At 23.7% G+C, this 20,823-nt stretch overlaps 2 protein-coding genes across 2 annotated transcripts; both read right to left on the reverse strand.

Annotated features, from left to right (window-relative positions):
• Positions 1 to 20,127: 20,127 nt before the first annotated feature.
• Positions 20,128 to 20,322, reverse strand: K444DRAFT_545242 (uncharacterized protein; the record flags this gene model as incomplete). Its single annotated transcript, XM_024876123.1, has 1 exon — positions 20,128 to 20,322. A coding segment is annotated over one exon (195 nt), but the record flags the coding sequence as incomplete, so codon positions are not given.
• A 324-nt stretch (positions 20,323 to 20,646) lies between these two features.
• K444DRAFT_546273 (uncharacterized protein) lies at positions 20,647 to 20,823 on the reverse strand (the record flags this gene model as incomplete). The annotated part of the gene is made up of 1 exon (XM_024876207.1): positions 20,647 to 20,823. A coding segment is annotated over one exon (177 nt), but the record flags the coding sequence as incomplete, so codon positions are not given.

The raw sequence follows: 20,823 nt of genomic DNA on the forward strand, positions 1-20,823 counted from the left end.
CCATATAGTAGTAGTAATATATTACTATAAAGAATTACCAAAGTTTCCCCAAAGGGTTTTAGTTTTTTGGTATATTACTATATAATTACTCTGGAACTATATAATTATATATTACTTCTCAAGCTAAAAGTTTGGGCGGTTTTCGGTATAATATTTATAGCTTCTTAATTCTAAACAGACCCTAAAACATATATTTTGAGAAAGCAGGAATATTTAGTAATAAGTTAGTATTTGAATCTCGAATAGGAGAATCTAGCTATATCTGAATATTATATATCTCAAATAGTAAATACCTCAAATTCCTATATTTCTATTATTATTATCGGAATTTCCAAAATAGTAATAGAAATATCTGAAATCAAAATATATATATTCCTCTTTATTACCCTTAATATCTTTACTACTACTTCCTATAAAGGGAATCCCCTTACTTATAAGGTCGACTTTATAGTTTCTTCTATAGTTGGCTATCCGATATATTAGTTTCAACCGCTGTCTACTTGCCTTACTCCAAATCTAATTCCCCTTACCCGTTCTTGGCCCTATACTATACTTGGAGTTGGGCCTCAAACTCATTAATTAGCTCCTTTATATATCCCAGCAGGTATATAGGTTCCAATATCGGGTACTACTTTACCAAATAGTATAGTATACTACTAATATCCTCTTTACTAATGATTTTGCAGACCTCCTACTCCTAATTATTATTAATTACCTATACGGCCAGTTAAGGTTTAGTAAAAAAAGCGGATTCGAATACGGCAGGGATAGTACTAGTAGTACTAGCAAAGGTACTCTTAATAAAAGTACTAAGAGGCCTTTCCTCGTTTTGTAATATATTGCATTATTCTTTACTAACTAAAATTACTAGATACTTGAGCTTCCTCGGCCTCTTTACAGGCTACAGGCCCTTATTATCCTCGTTATTTGTATTATAAGTAGTAATACTATCCTTAGACTAGTAAATACCGCTACTAATCTCCTTAATCTCCTCCTGGTATTACCGCTTCTCTCCCCGTTACTCTCTATTATAGCCGTTCTTTGAATCCTTATTTTCTATTAGCTCCAGGGCTGCCTTCTGTTTTTATTATTCCTAAAGCCTATTCTCTTGGCCTTAACTACCAAGCGGAGTAACATACCCAGGCCCCTTAAATCTGCTATAACTAGGCCTACCTTAATCGTATTCTGGATTAATCTAGAGGAATAATAGCTAGAAAGTTAAAAACAAATCCTTTCCAAGTTCAGAGACATTTCTATTCCTCCTTTTACTATTTATATTAAATATTATTAATAGAGAATAGAATACTAGCTCAAGAATACTCTATATAAATAGCCTCTTTTCCGCTAACCTATACTTGTAATTCGGAAAGAATAATTGAATTATTGAGGGAAGGCTATTATTATTAGTATTATTAGTAAAATTATACTTTTCTATACTTGGGGCTACTATATTATATCAGATAAAGACAGATACTATAGTAGATATAATATAAATATATATCTTAAGTTCTAGCTAGATTATTTCCGGAAGCTTGAATATTATAAGCTATAGCCTCGAAATCTCTAGTAGCTTTATATTACAAGTAACTATTACTTGTTACTCCTAAGGTTTATAGCTTTTTAATAGGTATATAGGTAAAGTTAAACTGGATATTCTTCTTAATAGAGCTGGATTATAAGATAATATATTTGGAAAAGGATTTATAGAAGGATTTATAGAAGGGGTTATAAGTAATATAGTCTATTAGTTTGGAAGGAAATATTATTAAGATAGCTATCTTAAAATTTGGCAGAAACAAAAAATAGAAGATCTTTTGAAATACAACTTCCTAATACAGGATATATATTATAGAGAGTATAAGAAGGGAAATAAAGGCTTCTTATAGATCTGTTCTACTATATATTCTCAGCCAAAATATATTAACTATATCTGCCGTTTTCTCTTACTATTCTGTTATCTTACTATACCCCTTTCTATAAAAGAATACCTTATTACGGCTTCTATCCAGTCTCGAAGCAACTATAGGGGTTTTTAAGATATTACTAATATTCAGGATTCTCCAGCCCGTAATTACAATACTTCAAAATATTACTAATATACCGTAACCTCTATAGCTATCTATTTCAGCTTTGGCTGAGATATAATATTAACCAGATCAAGGTATTATTTCTCGATTATTAGTAAAGCTCGAGGATACAGAATAAACGAGGCATTGGCAATTACAAGGAAAGAGCAAGTCATATAACCTCGGAGGCTGCTCCCTCTACTAAACCGGAATATGCTAGATATACAGAAGATTAAGGGAAGATACTTGCTCTCCTTATATCCAGTAAGATCTAGCAGGCTCCTATACTGAGCTCTTGTATCCAGGCGAATCAGGTCTATAAGGTCCTTTTAATTATTATATCGTAAAACCGGATACTAGGTAGGCCTGAGGAGCAGGCTCGGCAACGATTGCTGAGCAATCGATTAGTAATCGATTGTGTGCACTATTGATTAGCTATCGATTGTAATCGATTGGTAATCGATTACTAAACGATTATTACCCCGCACCCCACGAAAGCTAAGCACTAAATTTTTAGTACCTATAGCCTATAATTTAGCGATCGTAGCCCTAAAATTTAGCGATAAGCAGCCTATAATTATAGGGCTCCCTTTTCCTCGCGACCCACAAGCCTCGAAGCTCACTTCTCACTTTCTCTCTCCACTTATTGCTTTTTACTTTTATATACTCGCCCTCTTAACCCCTCCCCCATTAAAAGTTGCCAAGCTTATGGGCCCAAGGCAGCCAGTGTATGGGAGGGCTAGTGGGAGACTAGTGGATTTGTACTATATTAAGGGGCCTTTCCCCGCCTTTTTAGAGCCAAGGCTTTTAACTACTTGAATTTAATATCCCCTAATCCCCCCTTCTACTTTTATACTTTTATCCGATCGGCTGCCGCCAGCTTTATACTTCATGACCAATTATACGTGCAAAATCGCAGCAAATCAAAACGCTCAAACCCAAATTTCGGCCTTCTGATTTGCTCGATTTGCTCGCCTTAAAGTGCACGGTCCAGTGTAAAGCTGGCGGCAGCCGATCGGATATATATAGAGAGAGAGAAGAATTAAAGAGAGAGTAAATATTTTAAGTAATAGTAAATGCTGAGAGAAAAGGAAGGAGGGGCAGTAATATGTGAGTGCGGCCGATTTTTGGTAGGGTAAATCGTAACAGACCCCCTTACTAGTATGGACTATGTCTTACCGGATGCAGGAATAGCTATTAATATCATCTCAATAGTACTAACGAGCAATAAGCCAGAGGGAGTCTTTTCAGGGGCTTGTCGTACGGTAAGCTACCTAGAATAGGGGGCAGCTTGAAGCCGAGACAAGATACAGGAGTACCTTAAGTACTAGAAAAGGAGCAGAGTTCTAGATACTTTCTTTAAATAAGTAAATAAGAGAGAGCCTTACCTTTATTATATATAGTATAGTACTCTACTAAACTCCTGGATCTTCTGGCATTAGAAAAGGGGTAAAATCATACGTATGTAGGGATTAGCTCGCTAAACAATCGATTGTACTATCGATACAATCGATACCTTACGATTGTGGCATCGATTGTTATCGATAGTGCAAAACGCCAATCGTTGCCGAGCCTGCTGAGGAGATCCCCAATCCAATACAGCTCCTTTATATATACCGGATCCTGATTCCTATCCAGAGATACTAAAAATAGTAATTAAGGGCGAGGATCCACTTATAGCTCGTTATTACACCTAGCAGGGAAACCGCCTAATATCGTATTATATACAAGCTGAGCCAGGCAGATCTAAGATTATTCCAACCATTTCTACTATATCATTTCATACCAAGGCAGTAATATACATTACCTATATCCTCAAAATAGTACCAGTCTCAGAGATCTGCAAATATAGAGTCAGATAACAGAATAAACAATACCTCCTGACCTCCTGATCCTGTTAGCTATACTACTCATATATACAAAACCGGCCGTTATTATCTCGAGTAGTCTTCCTCCTCGGTATTACATTACTATATTATTACAGAGCTAGGAGCCCTATAGCAAGTACTTATAATCGACCAGGCTACCAGCTGAGCCTTTATACTCACCGAATAGCACCCACCTCCTGATATACTACTTATACCCCTACCCTTCCAAATCAGAGCACCTGCTAATACTGGTAGAAAGCCTTACGGGAAGCCCAAGTATTATCAGATATATAAAGGATTCTGGCTCTCGGTATAATACCTATCGAGAAGCAGAGAGAGTTGAGATTATTACAAGTTTATACGAATAAATAGGAACGAATTATTAGATCTTAATAGGCCGGAAGCTCTATTACCGTAACATTACTATACCGCAGAAGCATCGGCGAGTCCGAGTTTTTAGCTGGGCTAGAGTTGTCGTCAGCTCGAATACAGAATTTGAGGTATACAGGTAGAGAAAGAAGGAAACTCATATAGGATAGGAGTAAATCGGAAGGACAGATCAGGACCATATAAGGCAGATTCGAGGTATGGTACAGGTATTAGTATCGAACTGAAGAAGGGCCGAGATAAGGGCAGGCTGGTCTATAGTAAATATACTGCAAAAAAGTTGGGAGGAAAAGTTGGGAGAAGTATAAAAGAGGAACAAAGGTTAAGATAGGAAGTAGTATTGGATTTATATTTGAGGTAGGGCTTGCAAAGCCTTAGCTTCGATACGGCCGTATAGCTACCGGGTACTAGAGCGGCCGGAAGATCGGGGGTTCGGATTCCCCGATTAGGACCCGTTTCTTCCTAATAGAGAATTACTAATATTTAAATAATTATAATAATAAATATTATAGAACTATATTTATATAATATCTTATAAGCTTATATCTAATTAATAACTTTATTTAATTATAATTTTTATATTAATTTATTCTATAAACTTACTAGAGAACTAAATCTAAATAATAATTCGGTTCTAAAAGTTATAAAACTATTATATAATATATTAGAAGCTAGGAACTACTAATTTAAGACTTATTATTCCTATTATATTAATAAGCTTTCTATAGAATAGTCGACTTATAACTCTTGCCTCTTTTATAATAAGTAATCTTTCGGAATTATTAACTTTTAAACTAATAATATCTTATTTATTAGAACTAATAATTTTATAAAAGTAAAATAACTAAAGCTTTAAAAGACTAAGTTCTTAGCAAAAAAGTACAAATTATTTACTTTTAACTATAATCTCAAGTTTAATAAAAGTATTATTTATATAAATATTACTAGAATTACTCTTATATAGAACTATTAATATAAAAACTTCTAAACTATTTCTATAAAAAATACTACTATTATAAGTAGTAAAAATACTATTTATTAAAATCTTTTTATTAAGAACTAATATATTATCTAATATACTAGAAAAATATATATTATATTAGTCTATTAATTAGAAGCTTTATATAATCTATTAATTATTATTTAAATTATTAAATTCTCGGAAAATAATATAAAGGTATTTAATAAGTATATTTAATAGTAAATTAAGAATATTACTAGAGAACTAAAATTCGTAAAGCTAATAAAAGAATTCTTATATTTAATTATTTTTATAAATATTTTATTTATAAATAATAGAAATCTCTTTTCCTAAATCGAATATATTTATTATAGATATAATATTTAGAGCTTAAAAAATAAAATAGAAAGTCTCTTATAAAGATAATTTAAAGCTAAGAAAGAAAAAACTAGAATATAAGAGGCTATAAGAAAATATATATACCTTATAATATACTAGTCCCGAAAGGACTTAGCCTTCTAAATATTTCTAGTATATTTCAAATATATTTCTCTAATAAAGTAGCTATATTATATATATCTAGAAGATATCTAATATTTATTAAAATATCTCAGATACCGGATATCTGGGAATTATAATATTATCTTTCTCTTTATAATAAGCTTATTCCCGAACTTTATAAAAGCCATTAATTTATTTAATTTTATACTATATTTCTTTTTAAAATAAAACTAGTATTTCGGATATAGATATTATATATAAAAGGCCAATATCTTTACTATATAACCTAGAAGAATTTATTATTATTTCTATATAATTCTAGACAAGTATTATTTTTTATATAATCTAGCTAGTATTATAGGTTTTATAGAAATCCTAGTATATTAATATTATTATTATAAAAACTTTATAAAACTAGAAGGCTATTACTTAATACTAAAGCTAGATATTATACTAGATCTTTATCCTAACTAATTTACTAAATTCTATACTTTAGCTTATTTCTTACTAGCTTAACTATAATAACCCGTTTAATACTATATTCTTATTTACTATTCTCTAGTATTAATAGAAGTAGTTCCGGATTTACTTAATTTAGTAAAGAATTCTAGAGCTCTTTTTATAGCTTTTCTATATAAAAAACTGGATATATCTTTATAGTTTCTAGTAGTTTTAAAAGAAATAAGTAGCTATATTATTCTAGAATCTCAAATAGGCCCTTTATTTAGTTCCCTAGCTTCTAATTCAAATAATTGGATTTCTAGTATTTTATAATAACTTATATTTTATTCCCAATTTTAAAATTAATTAAATAATAGTATTTATTAGCTTATATTATATATTATTCTTATATTTATTTTATATAGCCTTAGGTAAGTTACTATAATTTATATAATTAATTTACTAATACTTTAGCTTTATTTCTATTTAGCTTTTCTTTAGGTAAATTAGCTTTAATAAAAGAGTTCTAATCCAGAAAAATATAAGGCTTATAGCTCTTTTTAGTTATAAATAAAAACTAGCTAATAGTTTTATACTAAAGAAAGGCTTATTAATAATTAATTATAATAACTTATTTATTCTAGTTATTCTAATAATAGTTAATATATAAGTATAATCTCTAATTAAAATACTAATTAATAATCTCTATTTATTTATTTATTTGGGAATAATTAGCTATAGAAAGCTTAAGCTTTATACTAATTCTTATATAGAATTCGCTCCCAAAATCGGATATAAATTAGAGTTCCTAATCTAATATAATTATTTCTGAAATACTTATTTAGTATATTATATAAAATAAAAATAAAGGTACTAATTACTTGGCTATAATTATATCTTATACTAGAATCGTAATTAGGTACTTAAATAAGTAATTTATAAATATAATAACTATATTATAGGCTGATTTGCTTTCTAAATAGCTTTTAAAATTTATAATAATATATTACTAGAAATAATTAGAAACTAGAAAGAAATAAAATAAATCAGGCTTCTTATTTCTAGATATATATAATCTCCTATAAATATAGTAATTACTATAGTATTAATTAATATTCTTATTTATAAATAGCTAGTAATATTATTTCTTTAATAACTAATAGAGCTTTATATATTTAGGATATCTAAAAAGGAATTTATTATATATTTTATAGATTAGGGCAGTTTATAAAAGTAGTCCGGGAATTATTTTGTTCTTTATAATATAGAGTTTTTTATAATATAAAAGAAGGCTATTTTATAATATCTAGATATTACTTTTAGTTTACGCTATTATATATAGCTTTTCTAAATTCAATAATATATAATTATCCTATAAGATCTTATTTATAAGTTATAAACTATTATACTTAATAAAGCTTCTAATAATACTTTTATAGAAGCTATTATAGTAAAGTCTATTAGTAAAGCTTCTAAGAAAATATCTTTTTTTAGGAAAATTATATCTCTAATAGGAATATTCTCTTCCGGAAAGTCTTTAGTATATACTTGGTTTTTAGAGCCGAATTCTGGATTAAATAAGCTAATCTTATAAAGTATTACTATAAGCTATAAGTTATAAATAATTTCTAGATTAATCTTATTTTAAGGGGAAAGTACTTGGGTTTATAGCTTCTCCTTAATCTGGCCCTAAGTATTTATTTTATTTTATTTTTATAATAAAGTATTTATTTACTTATTTAATTTTCTAGAATAATATATAAGCTTAAAATAATAGCAGAATAAGAGCTTAGCCTATTTAGCTTATTAAAAAGAAAGCTTCTTAATAATTATAAAGTATTTTAAGATATAGTAATTAGAATAGATCTTAAAGAAAGTATTCTAAAGGCCCTTTAGTTTAGTTTTCTATTTCTTTAATACTTGTACTATAATAAGTATTTCCTTATTATATATATTATAATTAAGTTTTATTAGAAATATAGTTTTGGAAAAATAAGTTATAGGATACTAAAGGCCCATTTCTGGGTCTTATTAAAAAAGTAAGCTAGTAATTACTTCTTTAAATATATCTATTTCTATTATTATAGGCAGATCTAGATTATAGTATTATAGAACTAGAATAGAAATTATAGCTTTTTTTTAGATAAATAAAAGCCTTTTAATATTACTCGAATTATTTAAAGAAAATTCTCTTTTTTATAAATAAAATAAAAAGTCTAGTAATTTGTTTATATTTTCTAATAAAGTATTTATAAAAGTTATAGAAGCCAAAAAAGAATTATATATTCTTAATTATCTTTAGAGATTACTAGTTATATATTACTTTAATTTTATTAGAATTTATTTTAATACTAAATATAGAAATAATAAAGCCCAAATATTTTATATATATAACTTTAAATTCTAATTTCTTAATATTTATTTAGAAACTAATAAAATATAAGTAATATAGTACTTTTTATATATATTATTTATACTTTACTAGGTTTTCTAAATAAATAAGAATATTATTAAAATATATTATATAAAAGTTATTTAGATATTTAAAGAATATATTATTTATATAATATTAATATATAGCCAGGCTATTTATAAGGCCTTTCTAGAAAATATTGTATTTATATATTTTATAATAAATACGGAATATTATTAGTTTCTGAGAATTCGGGTTTATAGCTATATAATAAAAAGCTTAGTAAATATCTAATTTAGTATAAATCTTAGCCTTAGATAATTAATTTAAAGTCTTATTAATAAATAAAAAGAGATATTAATTCTTTCGGGTAATATTATTTAAATAATAGAAATTAATATAGAAATATAAACCTCTATTTACTTTTTTTTATAAAAAGAACTAATAAAGTAAAAAGAGCCTAACTAGCTTTAATAAAACCTTTAGCTAGATTATTTTCTAAGAAATACTTAATTTCTAGAAGCTCTTAAGTAAACTATTACTAGAGAAATTAATATCTAATACTTTTAATTTCTTTTAGGCCTTTAATCTAAATCTTATAATTATATAATCTATAAAAAAGAAAAGTATTAGATTTCTTTTTAGAGAAAATAGAAGTATATTTCTTAAGTTTCGGGAATAATATTTTCTATAGCTACTAAAGCTTTATTTCTCCCGGTTATTAATTCTCTTAGCTATAAATAGTTTCTTTTTTCTGAGCTTTAAGCTTCTTATTAATCTTATAAATAGAAATTTAACTAATAATATTATTTTTTCTCTTAGCTATATAATTAAATATTATAGAAATAAGAATAGCTAGATCTAATATTTGGTTTTTATTAAGGACCTCTTCTTACTTCTTTAGCTTTTATTTAGGTATTATATTTTAATTAGGCTATAGAAGCTTCTTTTTTATAGTTTTATATGATTTTCTCTAATTAGTTTAAAGGACAGAAAACTGCTTTAGAATAAAAGGTTTTTAGAAATAGCTTATAATAAAATCTTATTAATTAGTATCTTTTTAATACTTCTTATTAGGTTACTTCTTTAGCTATTATTATAAAATACTAATAATATAACCGAATTATATAGATTTAGGCTTATTTTTTAGCTATATAATCCTATATTTTTTATAATTAACTAGAATATTAATATATATTACTTATTTTCTATTAAGAATAATATTATAATTTTTAAAATTCAGGATAATTATAGATATATTAATACTTTATTTATTAATTAGAAGTAAGACTTTTATATATTTCTTAGTAAACTTAGCTAGCTTTTTATTAAAACCTTATATAATATAAAATAAAAGAAGAAGTTATAGTTCTATTTCTAAGAATTATTTCATAAGCTAAATAAGCTTTATATTAATAAAAATATAACTATTAGCTCTAGTATTAATAAGAGAAAAAGACTTGATTCCTAATTTATTTATACTAATAATACAAAATATTATAAGAGTATTTTCTCTTATTAGACAAGTTAAGTTAATTTCTACTAAATTCATATTATAAGCCCCTAAAATAAAGACTTTTTTGAAGTACTTATTTCCCGGTTTTATACTAGAATTAGAACTCAAATTCTTTAAATATTTTATTAGAATAGTATATTCTAGTAAAATAGAAACTAAGCCTAGTATAGGAAAGAAACTATAATAAGACAAAACCCTATATAAAGTATACCAGAGTATAAAACGTAACTTAATAATAAAATAATAAGTTAAAAGTATAAATAGTAAAATATAAATAATATATAGTATATAAAAGTATAATTAATTAAATACTTATAAAAAATTATTCTTTAAGTTTATAGAAAAACTAGCTTTCTTATATAATTTCTGTAAGTTATATATAAAAGGCTATGGCCTTTACTATATAACCTAAACCTTAAAACCGCCAAAATAATATAATTTTTAATAAATATAGCCTGCTATATTATATCCGACCTTTTATTTATTTATACTTATTTCCTAAGTACTAAAAATAATTGAAAAATCTTACTTAAAGTCCAAAATAATAAAATATTCAGAATTCTTTTCTATTAGTTATTCTAATTTCTTCTCTATATATCTAAAATAAGACTTATTATCTTTAAATAGTTTTATTTCATACTTTTATACTTATTTAAAGGTAATCCAAACCTGCTTAGCTATATTCTTATACTAAATCCAATATAGTTCTCTATATTAATTAGTATTTGCCTTTAATTATTACTTAATTTCCGCTTTTACTACTAGGTATTAAAAAAGCTTATTATAGTAAATCATATTATAAATTATACTAATATACTCTAAATAAATAGCTTCTTTAAATTTTGTATTATCTATTATATTCTTAAATTAGCCTTTAATAAAAGAGAAAAGCTCTAGATAAGAGGCTTTAATAACCTTATAAGAAACTTCATTTTCATATATTCTATTCTTAATAGTAATTAGACTTATTAGAACTATAGTAAAAGGCCTATTAAATAGTAAATTATTATTAAGCTATTCTTTAACTTATATATTATTTAAGAATTAATACTTTTTTATAATTTCAGACTTATAAATTACCTAGCTAAAGGTATTTATTTATCTAGTTAAATAGATTATATTCGGAGTCTTTTTTCCTATTATCTTTAGTAAATACTCGCCTATTTCCTTAGCTATTTCCGGCTCAAATTTATTAGAAATAGAGAAGTAATTAATATTTTTAAAAAACTTCTTATTAAAGATAATAGCCTTCTTATAATTTATAAGAAAAATATAGCTAATATTCTAATACTCTTTATTAAGGTAAAATTTACTATTTAAAGCTTTAGTAGTAGCCAGATCTTTAGTATTACCTTTATACTAATTATAATTAACGTGTCTAGAAGTAAAGTATCTAGCTAGCTAAGAGTAAGTAACTAGGTAAATAGAATACTTATTTAATATCTTATAAAATCCGAGCCATATTAATAAATCTGCTATTAAGAATTAAGAGACTAAGGTAAAGTAGCTATTATTAAGATCTTTATATATTAATATATTTTTTTTTTTAGAAATAGAACTATAGTATTTCTATTTCCTTTATTAAGAGTTCTTGAATACTAAATTTCTTAATCTATTTTAGGTAATTCTTTTTATAAATATAGCTATTAGTACCTAAATTAGTAATACTAGACTCAGGAATAGAAACTATAATATTAAATTAGAGCTATAGGTAAGAGCAAAATTAATTAGAAATATAATATTTATATTTATTATAATATAGCAGGCTATATTTATTAAAAATCATATTATTTTAGCGGTTTTAAGATTTAGGTCATATAATAAAGGCTATAGTCTTTTATATATAACTTGTAGAAATTATATAAGAAAACTAGTTTTTCTATAAACTTAGAGAATAATTCTTTATAAGTATTTAATTAATTAAGCTTTTATATACTATATACTATTTATACTTTACTATTTATGCTTTTGATTTATTATTTTACTATTAAATCATGTTTTATACTCTAGTATACTTTATATAGGTTTTTGTCTTATTATAGTTTCTTTTCTATATATTTTATAATAAGTAATATAAGAAGAATAGAAACTTTATAATTAAGGTAATATTCTTATAAAGTTCTGAGAAATATTTATAAGGCAAATTATTAGCTTAGTAAGTTAGGGAAGAAAAGAGCTATTATAATACTTTGAGCCTAAGACTAAAATATTAAGGATATATAAGTATTAATCTTAGTATCTTATATTAATTTCTAATATATCTAGTAATTTAAATACGGGTTAGCCATAAGATATAATTACTAGTATAGTATATAAAAGTAATAGAAATAGAGGCTAATTATAGAAAGAAAAGAAGTAAAGAAAATAGAATAAGAAAAATTATATTAAGATAATATAAATTAGATCTTAGTTAGAATTAGACTTTAGTATTTGGAAATAAAATTATATTATTAATTTTAGTAGAAAAGCTTATTTCTAAGTCCGGAAAAGATATATGAAAAAGAAAATGCCTTTAATTTTAAATAGAATAGTAAATAGGAATTAGAAATAAGAATTAAAAAGAAATTAGAAATAAGAAATTATATAAATAAACTAGAGAAGCTTCTAGAAAAAGAAATAAATACTAAGTAAAGAAATAAAAGAAAATTCAGAAAAGTCAGAAAAATTAGTAAAATTATATTTATTATTTTTATTATTACTTTTAATAGTATTATTAAATATATCTAGTTTAGTAAAATTAAGGAAAAATATAATAGGTAATAAGCTAATAAAATAGAAGAGAAAATATAAGTAATAGGAATAAAACTAGAAAAGCTATTATCTTATTATTACTAATACTAAAATTCAAATCTTAATTATATTTATTATTATTAATTAGTTTCTCTCTAATTCTAGTTCCTAAATTAAAAAATATATTTAAACGAAAAGTTAGCTCTTTAGGAATCTTATTAGTAGAAGTCTCAGGTATAAAAACTTTATAATTAATTATAAAAGAAATTATTAAGATTAATATAACTAAGAATAAATATATATTAGTACTAGGTTTAAATCTACTATTTATAAGAGTTCCTAAAGTACTATGGTTTTAGGGAAGTAATATCTCTATATTCTTAAAATAATATATGAATATATATAAGAACTATTATATTTCTAATAATATTAAAAAAAAGAGAATTATCTATTATATCTCTTCTATTTATAAAAATTAGATTAAGGCTATACTAAAATATTATACTAATAATCCAGAAGATTATTAGGAAACTAAGTTCTTTAAAGCCTTACTAAAAGAATTCCGAAAATATAATTAGGAAATACTTAAAATTAGCTATAATTTTCTTAATTAAATTATTATATAAACCTAGAATAAAGGAATTTCTTCTAAGTCTTATATTAATATATTTAATAAAATATTAAAAAGTTACTAAAAAGAAAAGAAATAAATGAAATTACTTAGTATTAAGAATTTATAAGGAAATTATCTATTCTAATAAGAGATTATATTCTTAAAAATATAAACTTCGAGCTTATAGATATTTTTACCTATAAATATAGTAAGATATATAAAAAGGTAATAATATTCTATTAGTATAAAGAAAAGAAATACCGTTTTAATATTACTAATAACCTAGATATATCTAGATTTAGATAAGAATACTTGAATATAATAGTCTATAATATAGTTCCTAAACCAGAAAATAATTATTCTTTACTAGTTCCTTCTATTATACTTTCTAAAGCTACTATAAGTATAAATAAGAAAAGAACCCAGCTTGTAGCTAATTATATAAAACCTACTAAAAGTAGTAAACCTAAGGAAAATAATATTAACTAGCTAATAAGAAATCTGGAAAAACTATTTATTACTACTATAATTTAAGAGAACTTATAAAAATAACTTAATATAGTTACTATTATAATTCGGAAAGATATTTATAGCCTATTTATATAACCTAGTTAACTATAGTAAGTATAATAATATTAATAGCCTAGTAAATATAATTCGGGTTTTTAAGGAAAATATACTAGAAGTTAAGGTAAAGAATATAGAGAATACTATAGTAGCTATAGTAATTAAGCTAGAATAAGTAAAGAGTCTAGATAATTATATTTTAAAGAAAGTTAGTCTTAAGTATAATTAGAAAATACTACTTAAGTTAATATAGCCTATAATATAGATCTAGAACTAAAAGAATAAATTTATTATAAATATTATAATAGAAATAAGAATAATAATATTAATCCAGAATATATTTATATTTCTTAGTTCTATTACTTACTAATAGAAAAGCTTATAAATTATAAATATATTTACTAATTTAATAAGAGATAGTATAAAAGGCTATTTAAGCCTAGATAAGAAAATTTTTCCTTTTTCCTTACTAGTAAATACTAGTAGTTTAACTAAATTATTTTTTAAGTCTAAAGAAAAGAATTTAATTATAATTTAAATACTTAATCCAAAAATATTTAGAGATTAATAGGAAATACCTAGTTTACTAAGTAAGAAAGAGAAAAAGAAACTAGCTAACCGGGATCTATATATAGAAGCAAGTAAGTTATATCTAGAGAATCTAAATAACTGCTTTATCTTAGAGGAAATTATATTAGAATTACTAATATTTCAGGTTCTGAAATTAATAAATAGTATTAAGATTTAGTTATAAATAGTATTTCTATTAATACTATAATAGGTTTCTTATTAAAAAGAAAGAGAAAAAAATAGAAATAACTAAAAAGGTTTTCTAAAAATGAGCCAGAATAAAAGAAAAGCTATTTTATATAAGAAGCTAGAAGAATATTACTTCAAGAAATAATAAATAAGAAGACGGCCTAGCTAAGGATATAAATATTAATACTTCCGGAAATAAATAAAACAAATTAGGAATCTAGTATATTCTTAATTATAATAAGTATAAGATTTCTGAAGTTAATAATATTTTAATAAGATTACTAAAGAAAGTAATTATTTTATTTCTAAAAACTTAGAAAAAAACGAGAATATTTATTAATATCTTAAAAATACCGGATCTAGCTACTATATTTTAGAATTAATAAGTTAAGAATAATACTTCCTATTTTATTATTTTATAAATAGGAAATACAATTATATTAAATATAATTAGATATATTAGGAGATCTATAGAACTAGTAGCTATAGCTTATATAATAAATAGAATATTTAAGGAATTAGAAATACTAGCTTAGGTACCTAATACTAATAGAATTATTTAATTTAAAAATAATAATATTAATATTTAAATATTACTAGCTTATAAATATATTATATAATCTTTATATTTATAATTCGTATTTCGAGGACCTTAAGAAAGTATTAAATATAAAGAAATAATTAATACTAGAGCTAAAATTAATATTTTCCCTGAAAAGATTTTTAGAAATATTAGTAAAGTAATATATAATACTATAGATTATTAAATATCTATTATTACTAGAATAGAATTTGAATTTACAGGAATAGTAAAGCTTAGAGCTAAGATTATAAATAGAGTAAAATATAAAAATACGTTTTTCCTAATTAAAGAAGCTCTAAAGATCTTACTTAGTTAATTATTCTTAATAAAAATAAAGATAAATATTATATATAGAAGTAATAGTTTATAGAATAGAAAGTTTACTAATTTTAAAAATAACTAGAATACTTATACTATTATAATTATTTTACCTTTAAAGAATACCGGGAAATAGAAGAAAATAATAGTTTAAAAGTATTAAGTTTCTAGAGTTAAGGAATTAAGTAATATAAAACAGGAAACTAAAAATAAAAAGAAAAAATAAAGCCTGGTATTATAACTAGTAATAATATTAGAGGAAATAGAAAAACACTAGGATTTCTTATAAATTCTTTTATTTTGGGTTTAAAAATTCAGGAAATTAATAATATTTTTAGAAAAACTAAAGCAGAAAAGGCTCTAATTAGAGTATTATTAAGAATAGTTCCGGATTTAATAGAAAAAGAAATAAAAAGAATATTAAATAAAGATATTTCTATAAAAAAAAAAAGTAATATTTCCTAATAATAAAGAAATATATTTCTAAAGCTAAGAAATATAAAACCTAAAACTAGAAAGAATTCTAAAATATATAAGAGCTTAAAAAAAGTATATTAAAATACTAGATAAAAAAGTACTTTTAATACCTAACTAGAAAGAAACTAAATAAGAAGATTATAAATTCCGGAGATTAAATAAAAAGAATACTAGAGAAAATAGCTATAGCTCTTAAAAAAAAGAATAATAACTATAGTTTATTTCTAGTTATAGGAATATATAAAATAAAGAATAAGAAAATTTAACTAGTAAATACTAATAATAGAACTAGAAAAGGCCCTAGTAAATATCCGGACTAGTTTAAGAGATCTAAAGCTAGAGAATACTTATAAAAGTATACTAGAAAATATAAAAACTACCTTTTACTAAAAATATTAATTATTCTAAAAGAATTATAACTTACTTCGAAATATTTTAAATAATTAGATATTAGTAACTAGCTCTAGGAAAAGAAACTAGCTATATTTCGAGAATTAATAATTAATTAAGAAGATATAATTATATTTAATTAGAAAGAAATAGGAAAAGTCTATAAGAATATTAGTTTATTTATTCTAATTAAAATTATTAAGTATAAAGCCTAATAAGAGAAGAATTTCCTATATCCTAAAGCTCTAGTACTAGTAATAATAAAAATATTATTAGAATATCTAGATTATAAAGTTCTTAAGAAATATAATAAATCTTACTAAAATCTATAGTTCTTAATTATAAAAAAAATTACTAGGACTTATAGACTAATTAATATTATTATAAAAATGAATTTAGTAATCCTATAAAATACTAACCTATTTCTATTTACTAATAAAATCTCAGAGGAATTTACTAAATATATTTATATTTTTTTAATTAATTTCTTTTCCAGATATAATTAACTTATACTAGATACTTATAGTAGAGATTTGACTATATTTATAATACCTCTAGAGCTATTAAGAATAACTATATTATCTTAGGGAACTACTAATTCTATTATATAATTTATATAAGTTATTATAATTATTCTAGAAAATCTATTTCCTAAAATCGCTATATTATTTATTAATAATATTAGAATTAAGAAACCTTATATAAACTATAATAAGTAGCTTATTTTACCTGAAATTCGGCGTTTTATATTTAAATACTTTTAAAACCTGGATATAACCTTAGATAGAATTAAATAAGCTAGAGCTAGTATTAGAGAAAAATCACAGTTGTATTATAATAGTATAATTATTATTAGCTGTATTTATAAAATACTTAGAAAAAGCCTTTTAAGCTCAGGAATTACTAAGATCTTAAAATAGAAGTATTATAATAATATAACTAAAAATAAGGCATTTATTAGAATTATTATTTATTACTATATTTAGATTAAAGGCTTTATAATTATTACTGAATCTATTTACTACTTAATAAAAAAAGATATAACATAGAACTAGAATAATAAATAAAAGCAAGCTATATAAATCCTTTAAGAAAAGCTTATTATTATTCTAATACTTTATAAATTATATTATAATCTATTAGAAAATTAGGGAATAATTATATTAGTAATAAATACTAGCTTAAATAGATAAGGCAGAACTCTTAGTTAATATAATAATAAAGAGAAAAAGAAAATTATATAATATAAGTCTAGAATCTGAAATAATATTAAATAAAGATATAATATTACTAAGAGAAAATACTAAAGACTAGTAAAATATCTATAAAAAATATAATTCTAGCTATATAAAATTTATTTTATTCTTAAACTAAATACTAATATACTTATTATATAGCTAAGCAAAGTAGCTACGAATCTTCCTAGAGCTCTAATTACTTACTAGCTAGTATAAATTTAACTATTTGGTTTTAAAGTTAAGTATATTAAAGAAACCAAGTATATTATTACTAATAGATTATTAAGATACTTATAATAAGAAAGAAATACCGAAAATAATAAAAATATTAATAAATAGTTAGTAATAAAGCTTAATATTATTAGAATAATACTTATTAAACAGAAAGTTTAGTTAAAAGAAGTAGTTCCGATTCGGTTATATAATATCGTTTTAAGGAATCCGACTTTCAAGCCCTTTATTAGATATTTAAATAATAGTATCTAGTTACTAGAGATTAATAATTAAAGCTTATTATATCTAGAAATAAATTAGTAATATTAAAAAATAATAAAATCCGGAAGTTATATAGTAAAAACTATAGCCTTTTATATATAACCTCTAGTAAAATAATAAATAATAATACTAATTCTTATACTTTATTTAATAACCCGATTATTTTACTAAATTCCTTAGATAATAGCTATTTCGAATAATATTAGAATATTATATAATACTTTATAATACTTTCTAGACTAGAAGAAATATCTAGAGCCAAGTTTCAAAAGTTAAATAAAGAAGCTTTAAATTATAATATAAGAGATTAATTACTTTAGAAAGTTATATCTAAAATATACTTGCCTTAACTTATTATTAATAATTAAGAATAAAGGGAAATTATTATTAAAAAGCTATATAATAAAATTAGATATATTAGAAAAGAAAACACTTTTTACTTAGTAACTAACTATTATTACTAGGAAAGTTACTATAACTATATATAAAAGTATATTAATACTTATAAAGTCTATTAATATAAGAGTAAAAAAAGATAAGAAAAAGCTCTATATCTAATAAAAGCTATACTTCTTTTCTATTATCTTAAGATTAATATAGTTAAATTACTAGACTATAAAGAATATAACTTATTAGTTATTACTAGAAATAACTTCTCAGAATAAATTAAAGCTAAATCTTTAAAGAACCTAACTAGTAAAAAGATTACTAAGTTTATTTAGAAAGAAATTATTTATAGATATAGTTTATTTAAATAGCTTAAAATAAATAATAAATCAGAATTTAAAGAAGTAGTAATTCAGGAACTTAATAAGCTAAGAATTAATAGAATTAAAAAAAGATATTAACTAATTATTTAAGTACTTATAATACTTATAATAAATAAAAAGAAGCCTTAAATAGATTTACTATTATATATTCTATTTACTAACTAAGTTACTATATATAAACTAACTAGATTTATTTCTTTTTATATAATCTATAATAAGAAAGCTATATTACTTATAGAAATATATTTTCTAACCTAGAAAATACTTAAATAAGATAAAGTCTATAATAGAAAGATATTTCTAGAAATATATATAAAATAAATATAAATAAGAAATAAAAATATTAAAAAAAACTAGAATAAAGAAAAATAAAAAATACTAAGAAAGAAAAAAGTAATTTAATACTATTTACTAGATTTATTTAAAACCTATTTCCAAAAAGAATCTAGTTCTTATATATAATATTAAATTAATAAATTAAGATAAGTTGAGAAATACGAAGCTATTATACTATTAGCTTAGCCTATATATAGTACTAGACTTTAAGTTTAAGCCTTAAGCGAGAATCGCGATTTTGATAGCCAGAAACCCACTCATATAATTATTAACTACCATATCAAAAACTGGCCTATTCTAATACAAAATTAATGAAAATTATTATAAAGGATATATATATAATCCTACTAACTCAAAATATTAATCTACCTTCCCTAATACTTTATATGCCACCTATCTGCCGTAATACAGGCCTTAATCCGGGCCGGTATACTCTCTATTAGTTAATTAAAGAAACTATTAGTAAAAGCTTCCCAGGCTTCTTTTAACGCCTCCTCTAGCTTCTTCCGATCCTTCTCCGACTTTCCCATAGCGGATATTAGATCAGGAAATATCTTTTATATTATCTTTTTAAGTACTTACTACATATGCTTAATCGGGTTAAGGTCGGGGAAGTAGGGAGGCCAATTAGTAGTATCTATACCGTTCTCTTTAGACTATTACTTGACTTTTTTTACTATATAGATCGGGGCATTATCTTATATGAAAATAAGGCCGTTATAATAGCTATCTAGGAGCCTATTCTCAAGGACTTCGATATAGGAGTTTGTAATATATCCAAACTTGGCCGATTTAAAGTCCCGGAATAAAATAAAGAGAGAATACCTCTTTCCCCTATCCCAAAAGGATACCCAAACCATTATATATATCTGCTTTCTAGTCTTATAAGTTATAACTATCTCAGGCTTCTATTTATCTTCCGGTATACCCTAATATTACTCCTGCTTAACCCTATTACCCCGCTCTATAGAATACTCATTACTTTACTAGTATGTCCTCTACCACTTAATATCCCAATATCTCCGAACTTTATACTAGAGAAGCCTTGCGGTAGTATATATAGGCTTGAGCTCTGGCCTCTTCTTTATATACTAGTAGTAAAGGTTATTCGTATATACAAGGTTCTTAATATAGGTATTACTTATTATAAGGCCTATATCCTTATAATACTACTAGAATATTAACTTTGGGTAAGAGCAGAGGTTCTTGAGTATTATTTAATGATCTCGATTACTATAGAGAAGAGGACGGCCTTTACGAGGCATAGAGGAGCTATTAGTATATAGGGTTTCAAGAGCAAATATATCCCTGATAGTACCATATGAATACTTTATTAATAGCTCGATTTTATATAGTAACATACCGGTAATACGAGCGCCCTTAATCCTTTCCCT

The sequence above is a fragment of the Hyaloscypha bicolor genome, assembly GCF_002865645.1.
Source record: "Hyaloscypha bicolor E unplaced genomic scaffold K444scaffold_182, whole genome shotgun sequence".
Lineage (NCBI taxonomy): Eukaryota > Fungi > Ascomycota > Leotiomycetes > Helotiales > Hyaloscyphaceae > Hyaloscypha > Hyaloscypha bicolor.